The sequence below is a fragment of the Anser cygnoides genome, chromosome Z, assembly GCF_040182565.1.
Source record: "Anser cygnoides isolate HZ-2024a breed goose chromosome Z, Taihu_goose_T2T_genome, whole genome shotgun sequence".
Taxonomy (NCBI): Eukaryota; Metazoa; Chordata; class Aves; order Anseriformes; family Anatidae; genus Anser; species Anser cygnoides.
In genome coordinates this window covers 82,364,469-82,383,812 of record NC_089912.1, presented here as the reverse complement: position 1 = coordinate 82,383,812, position 19,344 = coordinate 82,364,469, and the positions used below count along the sequence as shown (strand labels likewise).

Here is a 19,344-nt window from a genome sequence, read left to right as displayed (position 1 = left end):
TTATTATAAACCTACTCAAGTTCTTCCTAGTTACTTGCAATGGTCCTACAAGATGGGCCGAGCCAAGTTCAGAATAAGGAGGTCTAAGCAAGTTATCCTGCATGTAACAACTACATAAACGAGACTCTTTTAACCTTCTCACAACTTATTTTGGGTCTATTGGATCCACTTGAGTACTTTAATTTTAATTTACACATCTGGCCCAATTTTGCCTTTGGAAAGTTTATTAGCAAATCATTGTTAACAACCCACAATTTTCTAGTCTTGCCTCCTCGCCTTCTTGGGAATTAATGTTAGCAAATTTCTTACAGATTTCGGTGGAGAAAGAAGAGTTCACTCAGTGTTAAGAATCAGGCAGTGTAGATGACTTTACACACTGTGGTATGTATATGACTACTGGAGATCACTATATTAATCAACATTAAAATTGTATTTGAAGAAGATATGGCTTAAAGATGTCAGATGTAACTACTTGCCTTCTTTCTTCTCCTCCTCTTCTTCTTTTCTTTGGCTGCTTGTGCCTGTTTATGTTCCCATACCAGATTAGTCAAGTTAGCCACATACTCGTCTGTCTGCTGCAATAGGTAGGCCAGGCGTCTATCCTTCTTTTGGTCAATCAGCTTACGGTAGCCTTCTTCATCTTCAGCCTAGCAATACAAAACAAACATGAGCCATGACATAAATGTTTTTGAATACCAACAACTCCTCTCTCTATAATCATGTGTTATCTTGATTAGGTCATTACGATCTGTGTAGGTAGACAAGTAGATGGATAAAGAAAAGACTAGATGACCAGGCCCAGAGAGTCATATGCTTGGGATTAAGGGTCATATCCTACCTGGAAGCCAGTAACACGAGGGGTGCCACAGAAGTCTGCCTGGGACATGTGTTTAACATCTCTGTCAGTGACCCATAGTAACAGATGAAAGACTTGACAATAGTCAAGTTGTCAGATGACATAAAACAGGGGACACCAGTTGATATGCTGGGGCTGGCTGCCCTTCAGAAGGACCTGAACAGGCAAAATAAATGGGCCACAAATGGGCCAACACAAACCTGATGAAGTTCAGGGTCCTAAAGCTCCTGACAATGACACAGGCAGGTGAACAGCTCCACTGCATCCATCCATGGATGTCAATTTATTCTGAACTGGATTTGTCAATGTGGCCTGACAGTAGAGAAGGTCAACAGCGTCCTGGACTATATCAACAGGAATGTTACCAGTAGGGTCATGGGAAGTGATTATACCCTCCTCTGCTTGTTCCTCGTCAGACCACTTGTAAATACTGCTTCAAATTTCCCTAGCATGGAAGAGACCTTGATTGAAGTTGAAACTGTGGAGGCTCAGACTGGACTTTAGGAGACACTTTTTTCCCCAGTCATGCAGTGCAACAGAGGCCCAGAGAAGTTATGCCATTTCTAGATCTTAGAGATTTTTCAAGACATGATTGAAAGAAGCCTTGAGAAACCTGGTTTGACCTTCATGCTGACACTGCTTTGGGAAGGAGGTTGGACTAGAAACCTCCCAAGTTCATGGTCAGCCTGAGTGACTCTGGAATTGAGGGATTTTATAATTCTAAACATATCCTACCCTCATGGAATGATTGGAAAATCTACAACAGTTTTAATAGGAAAAAAAAATCATGGAAAAAAACCCTCCACATCAAGGAAATTACAGTGTTCTAGAATCATTGAATATCCTGCAAAAAACCCACAGAGATCATACAATCCAACACCTGGATTCACACAGGATGACCTAAAAATTAAACCATACATCTGAGAGCATTGTCTAAATGCTTTTTGAACTCTGGCAGCCTTGGTGCCATAACCATTTCCTCAGGGAGCCTATTCCACTGCCCAACAACTCTCCCTCAGTGAAGAACCTTTTCCCAAAAACCCAAACCTCCCCAGCTTCATTCCCTCATGTCCTGCTGCTGGCACCAGAGAGCAGAGATCAGAGTCTGCCTCTCCACCTTCCCTCATGAGGAAATTGTAGGCTGCCATGACGCCCCTCGTCAGTCTCTAATCTGAAAAACCAAGTGACCTCAGCCACTCCTCATACATCTTGACCTCTAGACCCTTCACTATCTTTGTTGCTCTCCTTTGGACACTCTCTATAAGTTTTGTCTTTTGCTTATTGTGGCACCCTAAACTGCATTCAGTACTTGAGGTGAGGCTGCACCAGTGCAGAGCAGAGCAGGACAATCACTTCCCTCGACCAGCTATCAATGCTGTGCTTGATGTATCGCATGATACGGTTGCCCTTTTGGCTGCCAGGGCATGCTGCAGGCTTATATTCAACTTGCCATCAAACAGAACCCATTTCTGCAGGGCTCCTCTCCAGCCTCTCTTCCCCCAGTCTGTGCATATAGCCAAGGCTGCACCATCCCAGGAGCAGAATTCAGCACTTCCTCTTTTTAAATTTCATACAACTGGTGATTGTCCAGCTCTCTAATTTGTCAAGATCTCTTTGCAGGGCCTCTCTCTACCCTCAAGGGAGTCAGCTCCTCCTAATTTAGCGTCATCTGTAAACTTATTTAGCATACATTTGAGTCCTGCATCCTTGTCATTTGTAGAAATACTGAAGACAACTAGCCCTAAAATGGAGCCCTAGGGAATCTGACTAGTGACTGTACTGTACTGAAACACAGATACTTGGTAAATCTTCTGTGATGTCTTTTCAAAGACATGAAGTGCAGGTAACTCATACCCAGAGAAAGAACATGGAAGCTGGATACTGAACTTGTATTTGGTCATTTTTCCAATAAGAGTAAGAACCTTTTCTTTAAGGTGTCAAAAGGAAATTTTCTTTTAGGTAGGTTTCCCACCACCTTTGTACTCCAGTGTTTTTTCATCTTTGATATAGACCACTATAAGAGAAAGGATTCACCATATCAGCTGCATCTCTGAATCATTCTGGCAACTTCACGTATGTACATAAGGATACAAGTTACGGTTAAGACATACCATGAAATATTATTTTTATGTGCTGTGAACAAACAATGCACTGTCTGAGTACATCAGAAAAACACAAGGAAAGTAGCGCAGACACTACTGTCAATTTTAGCCAAAACGAGATCAAAGAGGTATATAATTATGTATTAAAACAAACATGAATACAAAGTATTTTAAAGATGATTACTTTAACAGAGTGCACTCTTGGAGACACAAACAATCTCTTGCCTTTCTGGAAAGATACCAAGACTGCAAAAAGCTGCAAAGGACAGCTGTAGTGTTCAAATTCAGCTTGTAAAATTGCTCATAAACTTCTGTTGTAATGTTTAAGCCATTGCTCAGAAGCTAAGCTTTTACAACTATTATTATTATTATTATTGAACACATAGTCATTGTAATGTGGCCAAGGTACTTCCTTCACACATTCAAGCTTGTCTTGACAGTTTCCTTTTAAATCATACCAATGACCATTCTTGCATGTAATATATACTAATATTTATGAGCTGTGACACAATCACCATCTCTAATCACAGTCAATGAAGGACAATCTGTGTAATGAATTCAAAACTGCTGAGAATATTAGTGAAGAGTTTTAGACACAGCACATTTTCGCTACATCATGCTATGCCACGGGCCTGAGCAGGCATAATGTTTGTAAAAACCTCTAATACACCTCTGAAAATTAAAAACATACCACAAGTGGACTGAAACTAAATAGGCAAAGCAACTCAACATACATAACATACAGATTTCTTTTGCAGAATTTAAATGAGCAGCAGGGGCAAGTACTTCTGAGCAGAAACCCCTAGACTGAAAATGCCTATCAAGACCTTTTTATATGTTAAGAGATTAAGCAAAGGCCTTGGCTAGGGTGTTTTAGGAGAAAGCACTGGTATTCTAGAAGCATTGGTATCACGTGTCATTTCTGGACATTCAAATCAACTTTATTTTTCAGTAGTGGACATCGTCATTATTTACTTTATCACATGTTAGACTTTCTTAAGCTCAACCTCAAAAACAATGTACTAAAGTATTTCTAAAACATCACAATTATCTTTCTTTTAGTCAGTTATTTTTCTTTTCTCTGTTAACATTTTAACAGCTGAAGTATGTAGACTGCTGATAACTATCTCAAATTACAAAAATGCTCGACAATGCAGATTAGTATGTAAATTTCAGAAATACTCTAGGGTCTAAACATTTGTTCTTCTCTTATGCAAGTCCCTTATTTACATTTTGCATCTGCTTTTATTTCTAAGTTTTTATCATTTTTTATATTTAATCATTTCTATATTTTGTTTTGTTATTTTTAAAAGCAAACTGCTCAGTCTTTAATTCATGACGGGAATAGATTTTGAACAGGGAATAGAGCTTTATTTTCTCTAGATGCTTACTTTTTTTTTTTTTTTTTTACCAGCTCTGTTTCAAAGAAAATGTCAATTCCTATTCAGTTCTATGCTAGTGAGGTGTTAGTAGTGTTAACAAAGAGCTAACCAATGTTTTGACGATATTTTTCCAGTCCCAGTTGCTCATACACTTGCCCATGCACATTAATCTGTCTACTCTTTACATTCCACAATTATTTTAACTCCAGAGACGTAGTCAGCCCACTCATCAATCCCACAGTGTTCTGACAAGACACAGTTACACACAAAATCATTTTACTGTGTCTTAAAAAGGATAAAACTGATGTTGAGCAGGTGCGAAAAAGAGAAAACTGAAAGAGCATGAAGCAGTACGGTCCTGGAGCATTAATGGGTAGAACTGATTGCCCTTTACATTCATTATTGCTATGAGTTATGTATTTTTGTATGTGAAATCAGTATTATGCAAAAGTTGCTGAGAAATGCCATGAACTAGATAATCAAATGGAATCTTCAAAAACTCTAAGCCTAGAAAAAAAACAGTATTTATATAGTGGGCAAATATCCCTGCAGTTTTGTAAAAGTGCTAGTATATGAAATTAATTAGATTAAGTGATGCTATATACTAGTGGCTGTGCTAAGTTTTCAAGCTGATAGAAAAAAACAATTATTCTTGTCAGAGAACCTCAAAAAAAAAGTAGTTACAGGTTAAAGTGAACAGTCTCATCATCAGAAATACACATAATCGAAGTGCAGCAGTTTTAGATTTATACTTTTTGAATTACAGAGGATTTACTCTGCAAAGGAAACAGGTGGTTGTTTTGAGACAGGATATGAAACATTAAAAAGGATAGAGTATGTGATTTTAGCTAACACAATCATATCTCTCCCTCCACTCCTTACCATTAGTCTTCTCATTCTTTCTTTCTCAATTCTCTCTGTTTCTTTCTTCTGCTCACGTTCGGTGTTAGCATGCCAAGTTGCCACAGCTTTAGAAAGTTTCTGAATTTTCCCAGCCACTGACCGGTGGTATTCTTTGAAATCTTTAGCATGCTGCAATATACTATTGAGGTATTCCTAGAAAAAGAAACAAGTTAGTACAGACACTTGGACAGAGCACATGATTTGAAATCAGGAATGATTTTTTTTGAATGTTTTTTTTGTGTCTTAAGAACTCGAAAGGTGAATAAAATACAGAACAGGAAAGATCATCACAACAAAGCAAACTGAATTTCTGTGACCAGACAAACAGCTAATAAGTTAAAATACCTGATGTTTCTGTCTACGCTTCCTCTCCTGTTCTATCTTCTGCTGTTTCTCAAGCTTTTCTGTCATACGGGCCTCCCTCAAAGTCTGGCGCTTGCTTCGCTTGTAGGCTTTGGAGTTCAGTGCTGTCTCCAGCGTTGTGTCACGACGCATGCAGGCTACCACCTCTTGTCTCAACTACCAACGAGTAAAAAAAAGAAACAAATAGACAGTTTTGATACATGGAAAAACAACCGTAAGCATTGTTATGGCAGAGTAAAATAATAACAGTCCAGAAAATGCCCCAGCCTCCATTTTCCTTATTATAGTTCTACAAACAATCAGCATCTATACAGTTGCAGAGGATATATCTGTTTCCCTAAACAAATCTTAAGCCTCCACAGGATGGCCAAAAGAGTTCATCATTCTTAATCATAATTTTTTCCTTCTTAACAAGATAGCACAAATCACTGTTCTGTTGCAATGAAAGGAGCTAGCCAAGATGTTATGTCATCCAAATAAAACATGAATGAACAACATATATAACATGCTTTCTAGAGCTGGAGCTGAACGGAGTTGACAACTCCTTTCACTGTCAGACGCACAGGAGACGCAGGGAGAGTGAAACAGTAAAGGCTTGGAACAGTACAGCCACAGTCCCAGCACTGCAGCAGGGAGAGCCTTGATGCTTTTCATTTAACCTCCAACAGAACTTCATTACAAAGGAGTGCCAGGGCAGCGGGAAGGAAGACTCGAGCATCATAGTACAACTACTGGCAAAGACTTCTGTCAGGAAGTATTTTTGCTTGACCTGCCGAATCACATGTTTAGTCCTCCAAACTAGCTGAAAAAACCTACAGCAAGAGGCCCAGAAGAGTCTGGCACTGTTTTTTTTTTTCTGAAATTCATTTGCTGATACATACATTCAAGACCAAACTTCTGTTTTATGTATGATCTTGTTAAGCTTAATTTTCAAAGTCTGTGCCACAGTGAAAACTCTGAAAACAGATCATAAGAAATACCACACACCACCACCATACAATTCTTCCCAGAGCAAGAGGACTCATGACAAGTATAAAGAATGTCCAGAAGAAGATGTCTACTGGGATCTGTGTTGAAAATGGATTTGCAACCTGTTCTGCTTGTTTCCTCTTTGTGCTACTGTCATTTTCCTTATAAAAGGCACGGTTCTATGGTACACTTTAGACTGGGAAATGAAGCAGGAGGAAGAAAGAATTCTTGTGCATTTTTAGTAATCAGACAATTTCTGTGACATGCTTATCAGTCAAGTTTGCTCACATACAAAATCTCCTGCTTAGATTCAGTACTGTTGTAAAGATCTCTTGCCAATTCATCCTGTGTTACACATACACATTTGACTATAATCTCTGACAATTTTCCTGAAGCAAAAGGCATTACCTGACGCTGGAAATTCAGTAACCTAAGTGCTTTCAACTCCACCGTTGCCTTGGTTCGCAGATCAGGGGGCAGAGAACCAGGCAAGTTCTCAAGTTCCTGGATTCTGTGAGCAATTCGAGCCTGAAGCCTAAGTGAATACAAAAATGGATAAGACAACAGGAAAAATATTTAAATAGTTATCAAAATGATACAATTAAAATAGGCATTTTATCTCAAGTATTTATTTGGCTTGTACCACTTGTTTCTAAACTAAAAGATTTCTGCTGAGACGGAGATTAGGTATCCTTTTCCATAAATTGGAAATTAATGAAAATACTCATCAGCCCTTCTTTTAATTTTGACCAAAAGGACATGCAAGAAAAGCAACTTAGAAACTGCATTTTACTCATATATCCAGGATTCTGTTTTCAGGCTTCTTCGACGGGTATTGTTTTATGCACTCTACCTTTGCAACCTCCTTTTGCATTCATTCGCAAATTCAACAGAAAGAGAATAATGGACAAGCCATAAGGACCTTGTTTTGTTACATTTTTTACACTGAAAACCAAGATCACAGAGCTAACAGTTATATAGGTTTTGTGGTTTTATTTACAATTAAGTATTTTTGTGAACTGCAAATTTTGCTGAAGCATAAAAATAACAGACCCAAAAATTCTAAGTCATACAAAAATTGCATGCAATTCAACTGATTCAGTGCCCTTCATTTCCCAAATGCATGAGGAAAGAGAGAGCGAGAACGAAATACGAGCACGAAAGAGCAAGGAAAAAAGAGAAAGGGAATAGGAAAGACAGCGAGAAAGGGGGAGATAAAGGAAACGAGAGAGAGAAAGAAAACGGAGTCCTCTCTCTCCCAAAATCAAAAACCTAAAGCTGAAGAATGGGAATATCTTTTATCTCCCTATATTGCACAGGACTCACAAAAATCTCCATTTTCTTTACTTTCGCTAAGCACAAAACATCAGATCACATTAAGAACAGACCTCTGCTGCTGTTCTTCTGTGATGAGGACTTTTGGACTGGTGTGAAGGCAGAAAGAAAACACTTTCTATGGAGCTTTTTTGCATACAGTGTTCTTTTCCATGTCTCCCCTGCCTTTCACCCCCTCAGCACTCCACATTGTGGCTTGTGCACTGTGCTACAAACTCTCATACACTTGACATGTAAGCCTTACTGCTGGAAAGTAGATCACACGTCAGGCAAAACGGCTGCACCTGATATATGGAGTTAGAGTAGCTACATGCATAATGACTCATGTATAATCTGAAAAGCAACTAGAATCACTTGTAAAGTGGCAGACAACATCTGTTCTGTAGCAGTACTCCTTCCCAAAATTCTAGAACATACTTTTTGTCTTCCCAAAAGACTTCTGAAGTTCCTGAAGAAAAAGTAAGTAATGCTGCATAACTGCAGAAGATAGTAACTAAGTGCCCGCAAGAGAACAAAAAATTGAAGCAAAATTGGGTTAGTTAAGTTTTTCATACAGACTGAAATGTAAAACCTAAAGAGTTACTGTCCTAGCCAGAAAGAGTTTCATTAGAAACATCGGTACATTTTGTTCCTTTAAATAAGCCATACTACACTAAAAAAAAAAAGCCTACACTTTGTACAACTTCACTTGTAACTGGGCATTCCAGTTATTGAGAAGACATTATAGTGCAACTAAAGATGCAAAATTCTGAGAATTATGTGGTTTCCTTGGAGATTAGATGTACTATTGTATATCCATACAGAAAAGCAGCCATGGCATACAAACAGAATACCATTAGTATTCTAGAGTCCATGCTGGATGCTCTGCCTGTTGATTATTCACACATAGGTGTAATCATCGATCACAACTATGATTTATTTCACTCCCCAAATAGCTGCCATGCTTCTGAAATAATTACCTAAAAAAGTTATAGCCAGATCCTGGTCTCACTGACTTCTCGGAACTTTAGTGAGTGAAGCAGTCACAACCTTCCCAAACTCCCCTTTTGAGCTGTGGACTTAGTAAGGCTGAATACTGAACATATTTTCAGTTTATATTTTTTCTTCTTTTTTGCTGGCATAGAGTGTTCCTTCTTGCACTATACAAGAAGACGAGCACAAAAAGTTAATCTAGCTTCGTCCTACTATTCCCTACAGTTTTAGATAGCTAAATTGATGAAGCATTTTGCAAAAAATATGATGTGAAATGTTCACTTATTGATTCTGTCAGAATTGGTTGGTTAGCCTAACTCTGGTAAGAAAATAGATGAAAGTGCCTCCTAAACATAAAAGTTTACGCATTATAAATGTAATTACAAGCCAAAGTTGGGCTGGAGTTTGTATTTTTATCATCTAAATTATTAAAAAAAATCAAAATATACAATCTTCTTGAGATACAACTAAATATAATGCAAGTTTACACAGTGTGCTGTTATGTCCCGTTATCACACTAAGCAGTCCACTCCATATAAAAGACCCTTCAAACTGCTAATCATTTTCTTTCTTGTTCTCAATCCTGCTTTATTGAAAGGCTGACCATGAATAAATACACATAAAATTATTATATTTATTATATATTATTATATACAATGCAACTTAGCATTTCAATGTTAACTTTTCCTCCAACTCTTTTCCTTCATATGCTGAAGTGACCAGAAAAACAGAGGTTTGCACTGAGCTACCCTCACAACACTTACTCTTTCATGTGTGATTATTATCCTTTTACAATACAGCCACATTGAAGGAGTAGGGAAAAAAACAAAAAACAAACAAACAAAAAAGAAAAAACCCACAGCGTTTCAAAGTCAGTACAGATACTAACACTCAGAAAATTCTCATAGAAACTCAGGTTTGTTCTCAAATTAAAGTCCTGGTCAAAAAAATGTACATATTAATGAAAATATAAAGCATACATAGAAAAGAGTAAAGAAAAATGGCAGCCAAGTGAGTTATGTATTAAACAAAAAAAGGAAACTTATTTGGCAGTTTTATTTCAGACTTTCCTGGAAGTATTAAACATATTGTCTTGGTTACTAACAGTAGTAGAATTTTCCTGAGGTAGTCAATAGGATTTTTAAAAGAATTTCATGGCAGACATCCCACCTCAAGTGAATGCCACAACTGCTTGAAGTGTTTTAAAATTAGAGCCACCTTCAAATCTTTAAAGAGAATGCCTGCATTTTATTGGACTGTTCTTGTCTTCATGAAAAAATACTAACTGCTATTAAGTCAACAATGGAATTCAAGGAGAAGAGTTTCCCAGATGATTTTACTAGGACTTGAGGAATATAACTTTATCTTACTTAAACAATACATTTAATTAATCTTTGCAGTTCAGCAATTTATCCTCATCCATGAAGAAAGTGGCTAACATATCTACACAGAAATCCCTTTGCAATTAATTGATGTACACCTCTTCCTCATTAACTGCGGTCAACTATAAAGGTTACTCTTGCACATTCCAGCAAGTCTGGAGTGGATGCCATACAGCAAGCAATGAATATACATAAAAAAGAGATTTTGCAGATAACAGAAAGAAGGTACTAACAGTCCACAAGACACAAGTACATTTTTTAAATTAATGATAAGATGGAAAAAAGCCTTTCCACATAGCAGAATAACTTTAAAATACACTGCATATAATTAGCTTTAAGGGATCACCTATTCACTAAGACTGAAAAGCAGCACTTATTTTGAAGAAAGTGTTAAGGGAAGTTTCATAAAAGCATGGTATGAATTTATCACCTCAGCAAGATTATAAGGACCACAAGTTTAACAGCTCTCCACATATAAATACTTTAGAATTCTTATATTAATCAGAATTTTAAAATATCTAGGTATATTTTTATCCACCTTTAGTCAGTCATACAGAGATTTACAACAATTATCATACAATCCTTTTTTTAACACACGCTACAAATAACTTCTTGGCACAACCATACGAATTTGACTACAACATTAACTCTCCGCTTTCTTTCTTTTTGTTAATTTATGCCAGAGACTTTTTAAAATAAATGGATCACGGGTTTTCAGGGAGAAGAAATAGTATGCTGATGTTACACCACATTCAAAGCTTTTTCAGACCCAGCAATACGTTAATAGGTCCACTACTGCTTCTCCATCTGCAGCAGTCTATTTAATACATGGTTAATGGATAGGAACACTGTGCTGTACTTGTATGTGCCTATTTGATAAATTGTCAAACTACATAACATCCTAGTAACAAGGAAGGGAAAAAAGAATTGCTGTCACTGAAATAAATAATTAGATGTGATTTATTTAGTGTAATAGCAAAAACTAAAGTATTTCACCTTTACAGCACTGTAATGTGTGCAAGTAAGACATGCTCTAATACAGAAACTATATAAATGATCCATAAAAAAATGAAAATGTGTACACAGTAGCATGTATCCTCTACCAAAAGTCAGCTGTGAACTGCTTAAGAAGAGCGTATAAACCACAAAGAAAGGCCAAGTAACCCAGTAATTAACTTTTATCACAAAGCTGATGAATTAGTAGTAAATGAATGTGAGACAGAATCCCCAGCACTATACTTCACACCTTTAGTCCAGACACACTATGTTTAAGGTCACAGAGTAAACAGTTTGTGACCTTCACGAATTCCTAACTTGATCAGATTCAGTGCTCAGACTCCCACAATGAAACAGCAAGCCTTTTGTGTTTATATCTTTGAAATAAGGATACCTGAAACACCTATGTGTTAATTCCATCTTTTCATGAAAAATGTGAACCCAGTTTTCTGGGTATGTGAGCGAATAATGCTTTATTAGAAATTTTAACTGCTCACAGATCTTAAGAGATAACTGTTTCATAAAGCTACCGCTAACTTCACAGGTTATCAGAATAAAAATATTTATACCAGCTTTTTTCTACTCCCATTTTATGGAGGAAGTGTGAATGCTTCATGTTTCTGCATTAAGCTTCCCTACATTAAAGCTAAGCCTAGCACCATCCAAAGCATAAAAGCTGTTACACTTTTTTTTTGTTTTGTTTTTTTTCCCTAAAGCTTTTGTCTTATATTACTTACACAGCTTTAAGCAATGAAGAGACTTCCAGAAGTTCTAAGCATTCTGGTATGCAAAGCTATATCAAATTCCAGCAGTGTTCAACATTAAAAAAGCTTGGATCACTGTTTAACCACTACTGTAAAAAGTGAAAGTGAGAACCTCCTATCACAGAATCCCTCTCAAACTTCCACCTCACTTACTCTGCCAAGATTAGGGTGTTAAGAACCTAGTGCGTGCATATGCTGTATCTGCAATCAGTTCTACATATTAAATGTAACAAATTATTTTCTGCCACAGTTATTTTACTTTCCTCCACTTATGCATACTACGTCATAACAGTTTGGTGTAAATAGTGCAATAAGAGCAGAGATGGATAGACAGAGGAGCAAAAAATTTGAGGCAACTGATGCAGGGAAGGTTACACTATATTGGCCACACAATTCTTGGTTCAGGCTAGTAATACAAACATTCATTTTGAGCAACTGTGAAACTACGTAATGGTGTGTCCTACCAGTAAAAAGATAATTACCACAACTACATGCCACAAAATTACTTAAGCATTATTTTACACAGAAAGTGAGAGCTTTTCTGGGATCAAGGCCTGGATTCTGGACATAGCACCACATCCTAAAACAGTTTATGGTGCCTTACCTTCATGAAGTGAAAGTCTTCAAACCTGCTTCCAGTTAGATTGCCATTCCATTTGGTTACTTTTTCCTCACAAACTCATAGTAATTAGAAGAGGTTTCATTAGTCCAAACCAAACAATGTGCTATGTGCAGTCTTCTCCCTCCAATTGATAATCTTTAGAAATGTTTTATGTGCAGGTCAAGATCCTTCTGCCTGCAGATTCTGAAGGACAACTGTTGTTGTCTAAAGGGCCTTGTTGACAGGAAAAGGGGAGAAGTCTCTTTCTAGTTCTACAAGAAATGCTATCCTCTATACTTTGTTATGAATATAATTCATCAACTAATTAGGGCACTCAGGAGACAACTTTTAAAGACTGTATTTCCTGGTAACCTTTTCTTTAATCTTGCCTGTGTCATCCTTAATATTCTCTTTAGTCTTTGGTAGTCCAACCAACACCATGATCACTAACAAAATTTGCTTTTGCTTTGGCCACTATCAGCTATTTGACCTCCACTGCTCCCTTCCTTATTGTTTGTAATTTTGAAAACTTACCACACTAAATTGGTTTCTCTGTAGATTACAAAGATTTTGATTTCCTAACTTCTGCTTTTTGAAAAATCCAAGTAACACAGTAACACAGCTGAGAACTTGAGCTTTTTTAAAACGTAGATGGTTTGCAATGATACTGCCAGTATGCTTTGTCTAGGCTGTAACTTGAGGTGAAATTAAATTATCAATTTGAGTTTGATGTTTCTGTACTTCTCTTTGACACGGTCCCTCTCTGGAAACTTGGTTTATATGATTGTCACTACGATACTTGATAGTAAAGACTATCTGTTGAGAAAGTGCAAAACAACAATCTGCATATTCATTTTAATCACGTTATTCACTTTTACCTATATTCACGCTCTTGAAGTATTTCAACAGGGTCTAATCCTTGTGGCTTCTGGATAGGGCTGATGCGATTCTGCTTTTGCTGCAGCTGAACGATGGGTGAAGGCTGTCCAGGCGGTGGCTGTGGTACAGAAGGTCCAGGCATGGCAGCAGCAGGCTGGGCAGCAGGAGGGGCAGGAGAAGGCCTTCCACTAGGTGGAGGTGCGGGAACCTTTTGAGGAGCAGTGGAGACACTCATATCTGGGGTTTGGCCTGAATCATAAAAAAATATTTATTTATAACATGAAATATGTAATATAGGAAGAAATTCAAGATGGTTTCTGAAGACAAAACATGAAGCTAAGACAAACATACAAAATTACCAGAAAAGCACACACTGAGATAGACTTTACTCTGTATTTAAAAAAACATTAAAATGGAAGTACACAACACATTGCAGGAATTGGTTGAAAGAAAAAAAAAACAAAAAACACTTGAAACTTTATGATGAATGTCATTATTTGCCCATCCATGCTGACTTTTAAGTTTAGCATTAGGAGACATAAAACAGCTCTATTTGGACTAGATGATCTTCAGAGCTCCCTTCCAACCTCAGCCATTCTGTGATTCTATTTCCCTTAAGATCTAAGTCTGCTTCTTGTTTGTTGTCCTTGCACCACTTCAGAATACATCTATAATCACCGAATTATAGAATGGCTGAGGTTGGAAGGGACCTCTGGAGCTCATCTGGTTCAACCGCCCTGCTCAACCAGGATTACATAAGCTCCTTGCCCAGGACAACGTCCAGATGGTTTATGAAGATCTCCAAGGATCTCCAAACTCTCTGGGCAATCTATGCCTAAGCTCAGTCATCCTCACAGTAAAGAAGTGCTTCATAATGCTCAAGTTTAACCTCCTTTATTTCAGTTTGGAGCCATTGCCTCTTACCTGTCACTGTACACCCCTGAAAAGAGCTTCGCTGTATACTCTTTGCTCCCTCAAAAATACCTTTTGAGGTACCTATATAGATTTATAAGATCTCCCTGAGCCTTCTGTTTCCTAGGATGGACAGTCCCAGCTCTACCAGCCTTTTATCATAGGAAAGGTGATTCGGTCCTTCCATTATATTTGTGGCCCTTCAAATTAACTCCTCAGTTAATATGAATATAGTACTTGTCATTTACTGTGTTCAGCTCTGGGGCCCCCAACATAAGGACAAGGACCTGTGGAAGTGAATCCAGAGGAAGGCCACAAAGATGCTCAGAGGGCTGGAGCACCTCTGCTACAAAGAGAGGCTGGGAGAGTTGGGGTTGTTCATCCTGGAAAAGAAAAGGCTCCAAGGACACCTTAGAGCGGCCTTCCAGTACATAAAGGGGGCCCACAAGAAAGCTGGGGAGGGAGTCTGTCAGAGAGTGCAGTGACAGGACAAGGGGTAAAGGCTTTAAACTAAAAGAGGGTAGACCTAGATTAGTTATAAGGAGAATATTCTTTACTCTAAAGGTGGTGAGGCACTGGCACAGGTTGCCCAGAGAAGCTGTGGATGCCCCATCCCTGGAGGTGCTCAAGGCCAGGCTGGATGAGGCTTTGAGCAACCTGGTCTGGTGGAAGGAGTCCCTGCCCATGGCAGGGGAGTTGGAATTAGATGATTTACAGACACTGTGTGTCACATATTTCAGTACATCATTATGTCAACAAGTCACCCATGCATTCAGATATGCAAAAAATTGTCACTGACAACAACAGACATAGTAACAATTAAGCTGTCACTTAATTGTCTGAGGAGTCATAGTAACTTAATGCTAGGAAAAACAACTACAAATTATGTTTGCAATCAACATAAACAAATCCAATATTCTGAAAACTAGATAAAAAGACTAGATAAAAAGACATAGTCTTCAGAGATCACCATTTGTCATTGACACATCTGCTTCAAACTCCAGAAAAGGAACTTAAGCACAAACTTCGCATTTTCACAGAATCAGAGAATCATAGGGGTTAGAAGGGACCTCTGGACATCATTTAGTCCAACCCCCCCTGAGGAGCCTGGAACTGGACACAATACTCCAGGTGTGGCCTCACCAGGGCTGAGTAGAAGTGGGGGATAACCTCCCGCTATCTGCTGGCCATACTCTTTTTAATGCACCCAAGGATGCCATTGGCCTTCTTGGCCACGGGGCATACTGCTGGCTCATGGCCAACCTGTTTTCCATCAGGACCCCTAGGTCCCTCTCTGCAGAGCTCCCCTTTAGCAGGTGAGCCCCTAACCATTACTGATGCGTGCAGTTATTCCTCCCCAGAGATATAAGACTCTACACTTGCTCTTGTTGAACCTCATCATTGCATTTCAGCTTTAAAAAAAATAAGGAAAGAGAGCAAAGCCACCAAAAGCCCCGCTCTAGTCTCACTTTTCAGTCAATCATGCAAATTCTGTAGAACTGTAGAACACACACTACCATGAAGGACTTCATAATGAATGAAAAATAAATCTAAAGAAGTAAACACAATCTTTAAAAATGCATTAAATAAATCCTTGTAACAGACAAAGCAAGAACAGATTTTTTTTTCCTATCAAAAAGAGCAGTGAAAAAAGACAAACTCTAAGCAGCTTATACTTGAACAGGACAAATATATTATTATGGCATACTGGATTACTTAAATAAAACTATCCATCTAGTGATTTTATACACCTTCCAGCATTTTTCAGTCACAGCATTTGAGCTAGAAGGCACTGTGCCTGATAAACTCATACATACAACCTCTCAAGAAACACTTTTCACCCTCTTTATTATCCCACTCAAATTGTAAATATTTGTTGGGAGTATTCCAAGAAAAGCACTTCTACATCTGATTACATACTATTATTTCATTTCCTTTTTATGTGGCCCTAAGTAGCTGACTAATGACTGAGAATTTTTTATGACAACAACTATCACAGTCATCACTGTCCCCAGATTTACCCACACGTAACAGCACCGCATAAGATTTCCAATGCATGAGAAGCATGTGTTATCCTCCAGTCTATAATATTGTATTTCTTTTTAAATCTCTCAAAGCAAAAAAACAAACCAACAAAACCCTTCAAACAATTTACTATTAGGGACTTCTAATTCCTTTCAATACGATCCTTCTTTTACTCTACTTCCAAACCATAAAATGAGCCTGTAAATCCAAACAAATTATTTGATTCAAAAATTATTATCAAGTGGGGAAAAAATGATATTCTGTTCATTAGACCTCAAAGACTACACTGTACTTTCAAAGCAACCCAGTTAAAAAAAATGCTTCATTCTGCTATGTCTTGAATACTTTTGTTTACAGTAACAAAGAATATATTTGAAAGACAAGCTTCCTGCAATTAAGCATTCTGAGAACATAAGTAGATTTTATGGGTGTCCCTCAGGCAGCTTATATATTTCATTCTGATTATAAAAAGGTGCTTTATGTTCAGGCTGCCTAACAACTGTAATAATTTCATCTGGTCAGTCACTCATGGATGAATAAATGGTTAGATTCTCCTTGAGATTTAAGTCCTAGGCACAGTAAAGGTTACGCTATTTCTTCTGTATTACTTTTTACTTTCCCTTTTTTTTTCTGCATCTTTTTTGTACTCTCTACCTACACCATTTAACCATAACTCTGTCTATGACATAAAATTTGCATTATACTCCTCTATACCTTCACTCCAAGTTTTAGGGGTAATGGCAGGTGTATGTCCGGGTATTCCTGGAGCAGGCCCTGGTCCAGTTGCAGTACCACTCATTGCATGTAACCCAATACCTAAAATTTGACACAGGAAATAAACGTATTGAGATACAAAGCATTTCCAAGCATGCAATAGTCAGCTGCTTTCCAGCATGCTAGTCTATTTAGGCAAATAGTATTTTTGTGCATTAAACATGGTTTTAAGAAGGTTCTACTGTGAAAAAATACATAATGAAGCATATTAAAATCACATCTAAATAAACCCTCTGTTTGGTAACTAAGTCATATCTAAGTCATATGCACTGAAATGGAGTGACCAGTGGAATTATTAAAACCATTACTAACAAGAAAACAGGATCATCTTAATGCTCTATTTCTTATGCTGGCTCAGTAATGGAAGTGTTCAGAAACTACAAAGGGTATTTAATGTAACAGTTTTCTCAGGACCAAAAGGTACCCGCTTACTACATTGTAACATCTATTATCATTAGAAGAAAAAGAATACTAAGAACATTTTCTTTTCCTCATGTTATGTACTTGATAGAACACTATACATGGTTTGTTTTACCTTCAGTCAGCTTATTCCAGATTTCATATCTATTTTTTCCCCATAATGACAGGAGACTGAAAATTCACTTTAAGAAGAATAGTAAAAATGTGATCAATTAAGTATGATTAGCATTCAAAAAATATCTGACATAACAAGGCAAATATTTTAATTTCAGTGTTGACAACATCCTATTAATAAGAGATGTTTTATGAGCTTGCTTAAGGTTAAAACCAAAGGCCAGAATACTGTCTGAAATTACAGTTCTGAACACCACGTGTTTCTATAATGTTCCACAAGAAGAACTTCCAAAAATTATCTGTGCAGTGACACAAGGCCTGGGTGCACTTACCAGACTGTCTGTTGAAGGCACTGGGAGGCTGCTGCTGTTGAATGCCAGGCAGGGTCCTCTTTCCCTGAACAGCAAGCTGGAGGTTTTCTGGTAAGGGCTGACCTCTAGCTAACATTTTGTATGCTAGAATCTGAGCCCGCAGCTGATGCAGCTGTACAGGGCTGAAAGGGGAAGGACCTCTGTTGGGTTGACTCATAACTTGTGGGTCTCCAGGTATAATGGGTCCTGGCTGGCTGGGGGTCATCTGAGGAGGAGTTGGACCTCCTCCAGACATAGGACTGGAAACATGTTCCGGTGCTCCTAGTGGAGATGGGTGTGGAGACATATAACCTAGAACAGATGAGATGATCACAAACTTATTATCCTGTGCACTCAAACCTAAATTTCATTAATTTTCTTTAGTAGTACATAGAGTATATAAATGTCTCTCAAGTCAGGATGGTTGTAGTATTTTCTGCAAGAGCAAAGTGCCACCAGAAGTTCCGTGAGGTATCAAGATAGCTATGTGACCTCTTGTCTGAACAGTTACAATTCTGCGGTCTAATTACTCCTAAAAAGATTACTCTCATATTCGGAGTAAGACAAACTTGAACATGAAATACAACGAAGAAACATCAGGATGGCATACAGGTTCACTAGAATGTTAGACAAATATTTCACTACAATACATACGTAGTACATTCTGCACTTTTTGCAGCTGGATGTTGCAATGTCTTTTTGATGTACATGTGTCAAGGAACACCTACCTATTCACCCTTACTGACCCTCTTTGCCAAACCTCTCCAAAATACAGAAATAGAAATAGGCAGCATTCAGTTTGTACACAATTGCTCCTTAATATATACAGATTAAGGCTTTGAGTCAGATGAAGAACACTCAATAACGTTTACCATCTGGGTGCTCATCTTGAACTTGGAACATCAACTGCCAGCACAAAAATCATCTTCTAAAGAAGCTGCTGAAGACTGGTACTCTAATAAAACTCTAAGAGAGCAAGCACAATTCTGAATCAAATGGTGCTTGTACCTTTCTATAGCAGTTGTGAACACAGCAGTTTTGTGTCTAAATTTTAACTGCACTTAATTTAACTACACATAACATATTTCCAAGAGTTTTGTAACTCATCCGTGAAAACAGATGGTATAGATTTTTGGTGAGATCAAGAACACATAGCATGTCAGAAAAAAAAAAAAAAGTATTAAGAGTGATCTTTCAGGTAAAGTGCTACAGACAGCTAGATTTTAAATATTTCTACCAACAGTG

The 19,344-nt window shown here is 37.8% G+C and overlaps 1 protein-coding gene across 5 annotated transcripts in view; it reads right to left on the bottom strand.

Moving 5' to 3' along the window:
- The window catches only part of SMARCA2 (SWI/SNF related, matrix associated, actin dependent regulator of chromatin, subfamily a, member 2), a 124,568-nt gene that overhangs the window by 79,223 nt on the left and 26,001 nt on the right, over nucleotides 1-19,344 (bottom strand). For all 5 annotated transcript variants that reach the window (XM_066988778.1, XM_066988779.1, XM_048050955.2 and 2 more), the window contains exons 4-10: nucleotides 18,082-18,411; nucleotides 17,156-17,257; nucleotides 13,504-13,753; nucleotides 6,984-7,110; nucleotides 5,589-5,762; nucleotides 5,223-5,396; nucleotides 477-647 (exon numbers count right to left, since the gene is read on the bottom strand). In XM_066988778.1, coding sequence (XP_066844879.1) covers nucleotides 477-647; nucleotides 5,223-5,396; nucleotides 5,589-5,762; nucleotides 6,984-7,110; nucleotides 13,504-13,753; nucleotides 17,156-17,257; nucleotides 18,082-18,411 — 1,328 coding nt within the window. The remainder of the gene's footprint in view (nucleotides 1-476; nucleotides 648-5,222; nucleotides 5,397-5,588; nucleotides 5,763-6,983; nucleotides 7,111-13,503; nucleotides 13,754-17,155; nucleotides 17,258-18,081; nucleotides 18,412-19,344) is intronic.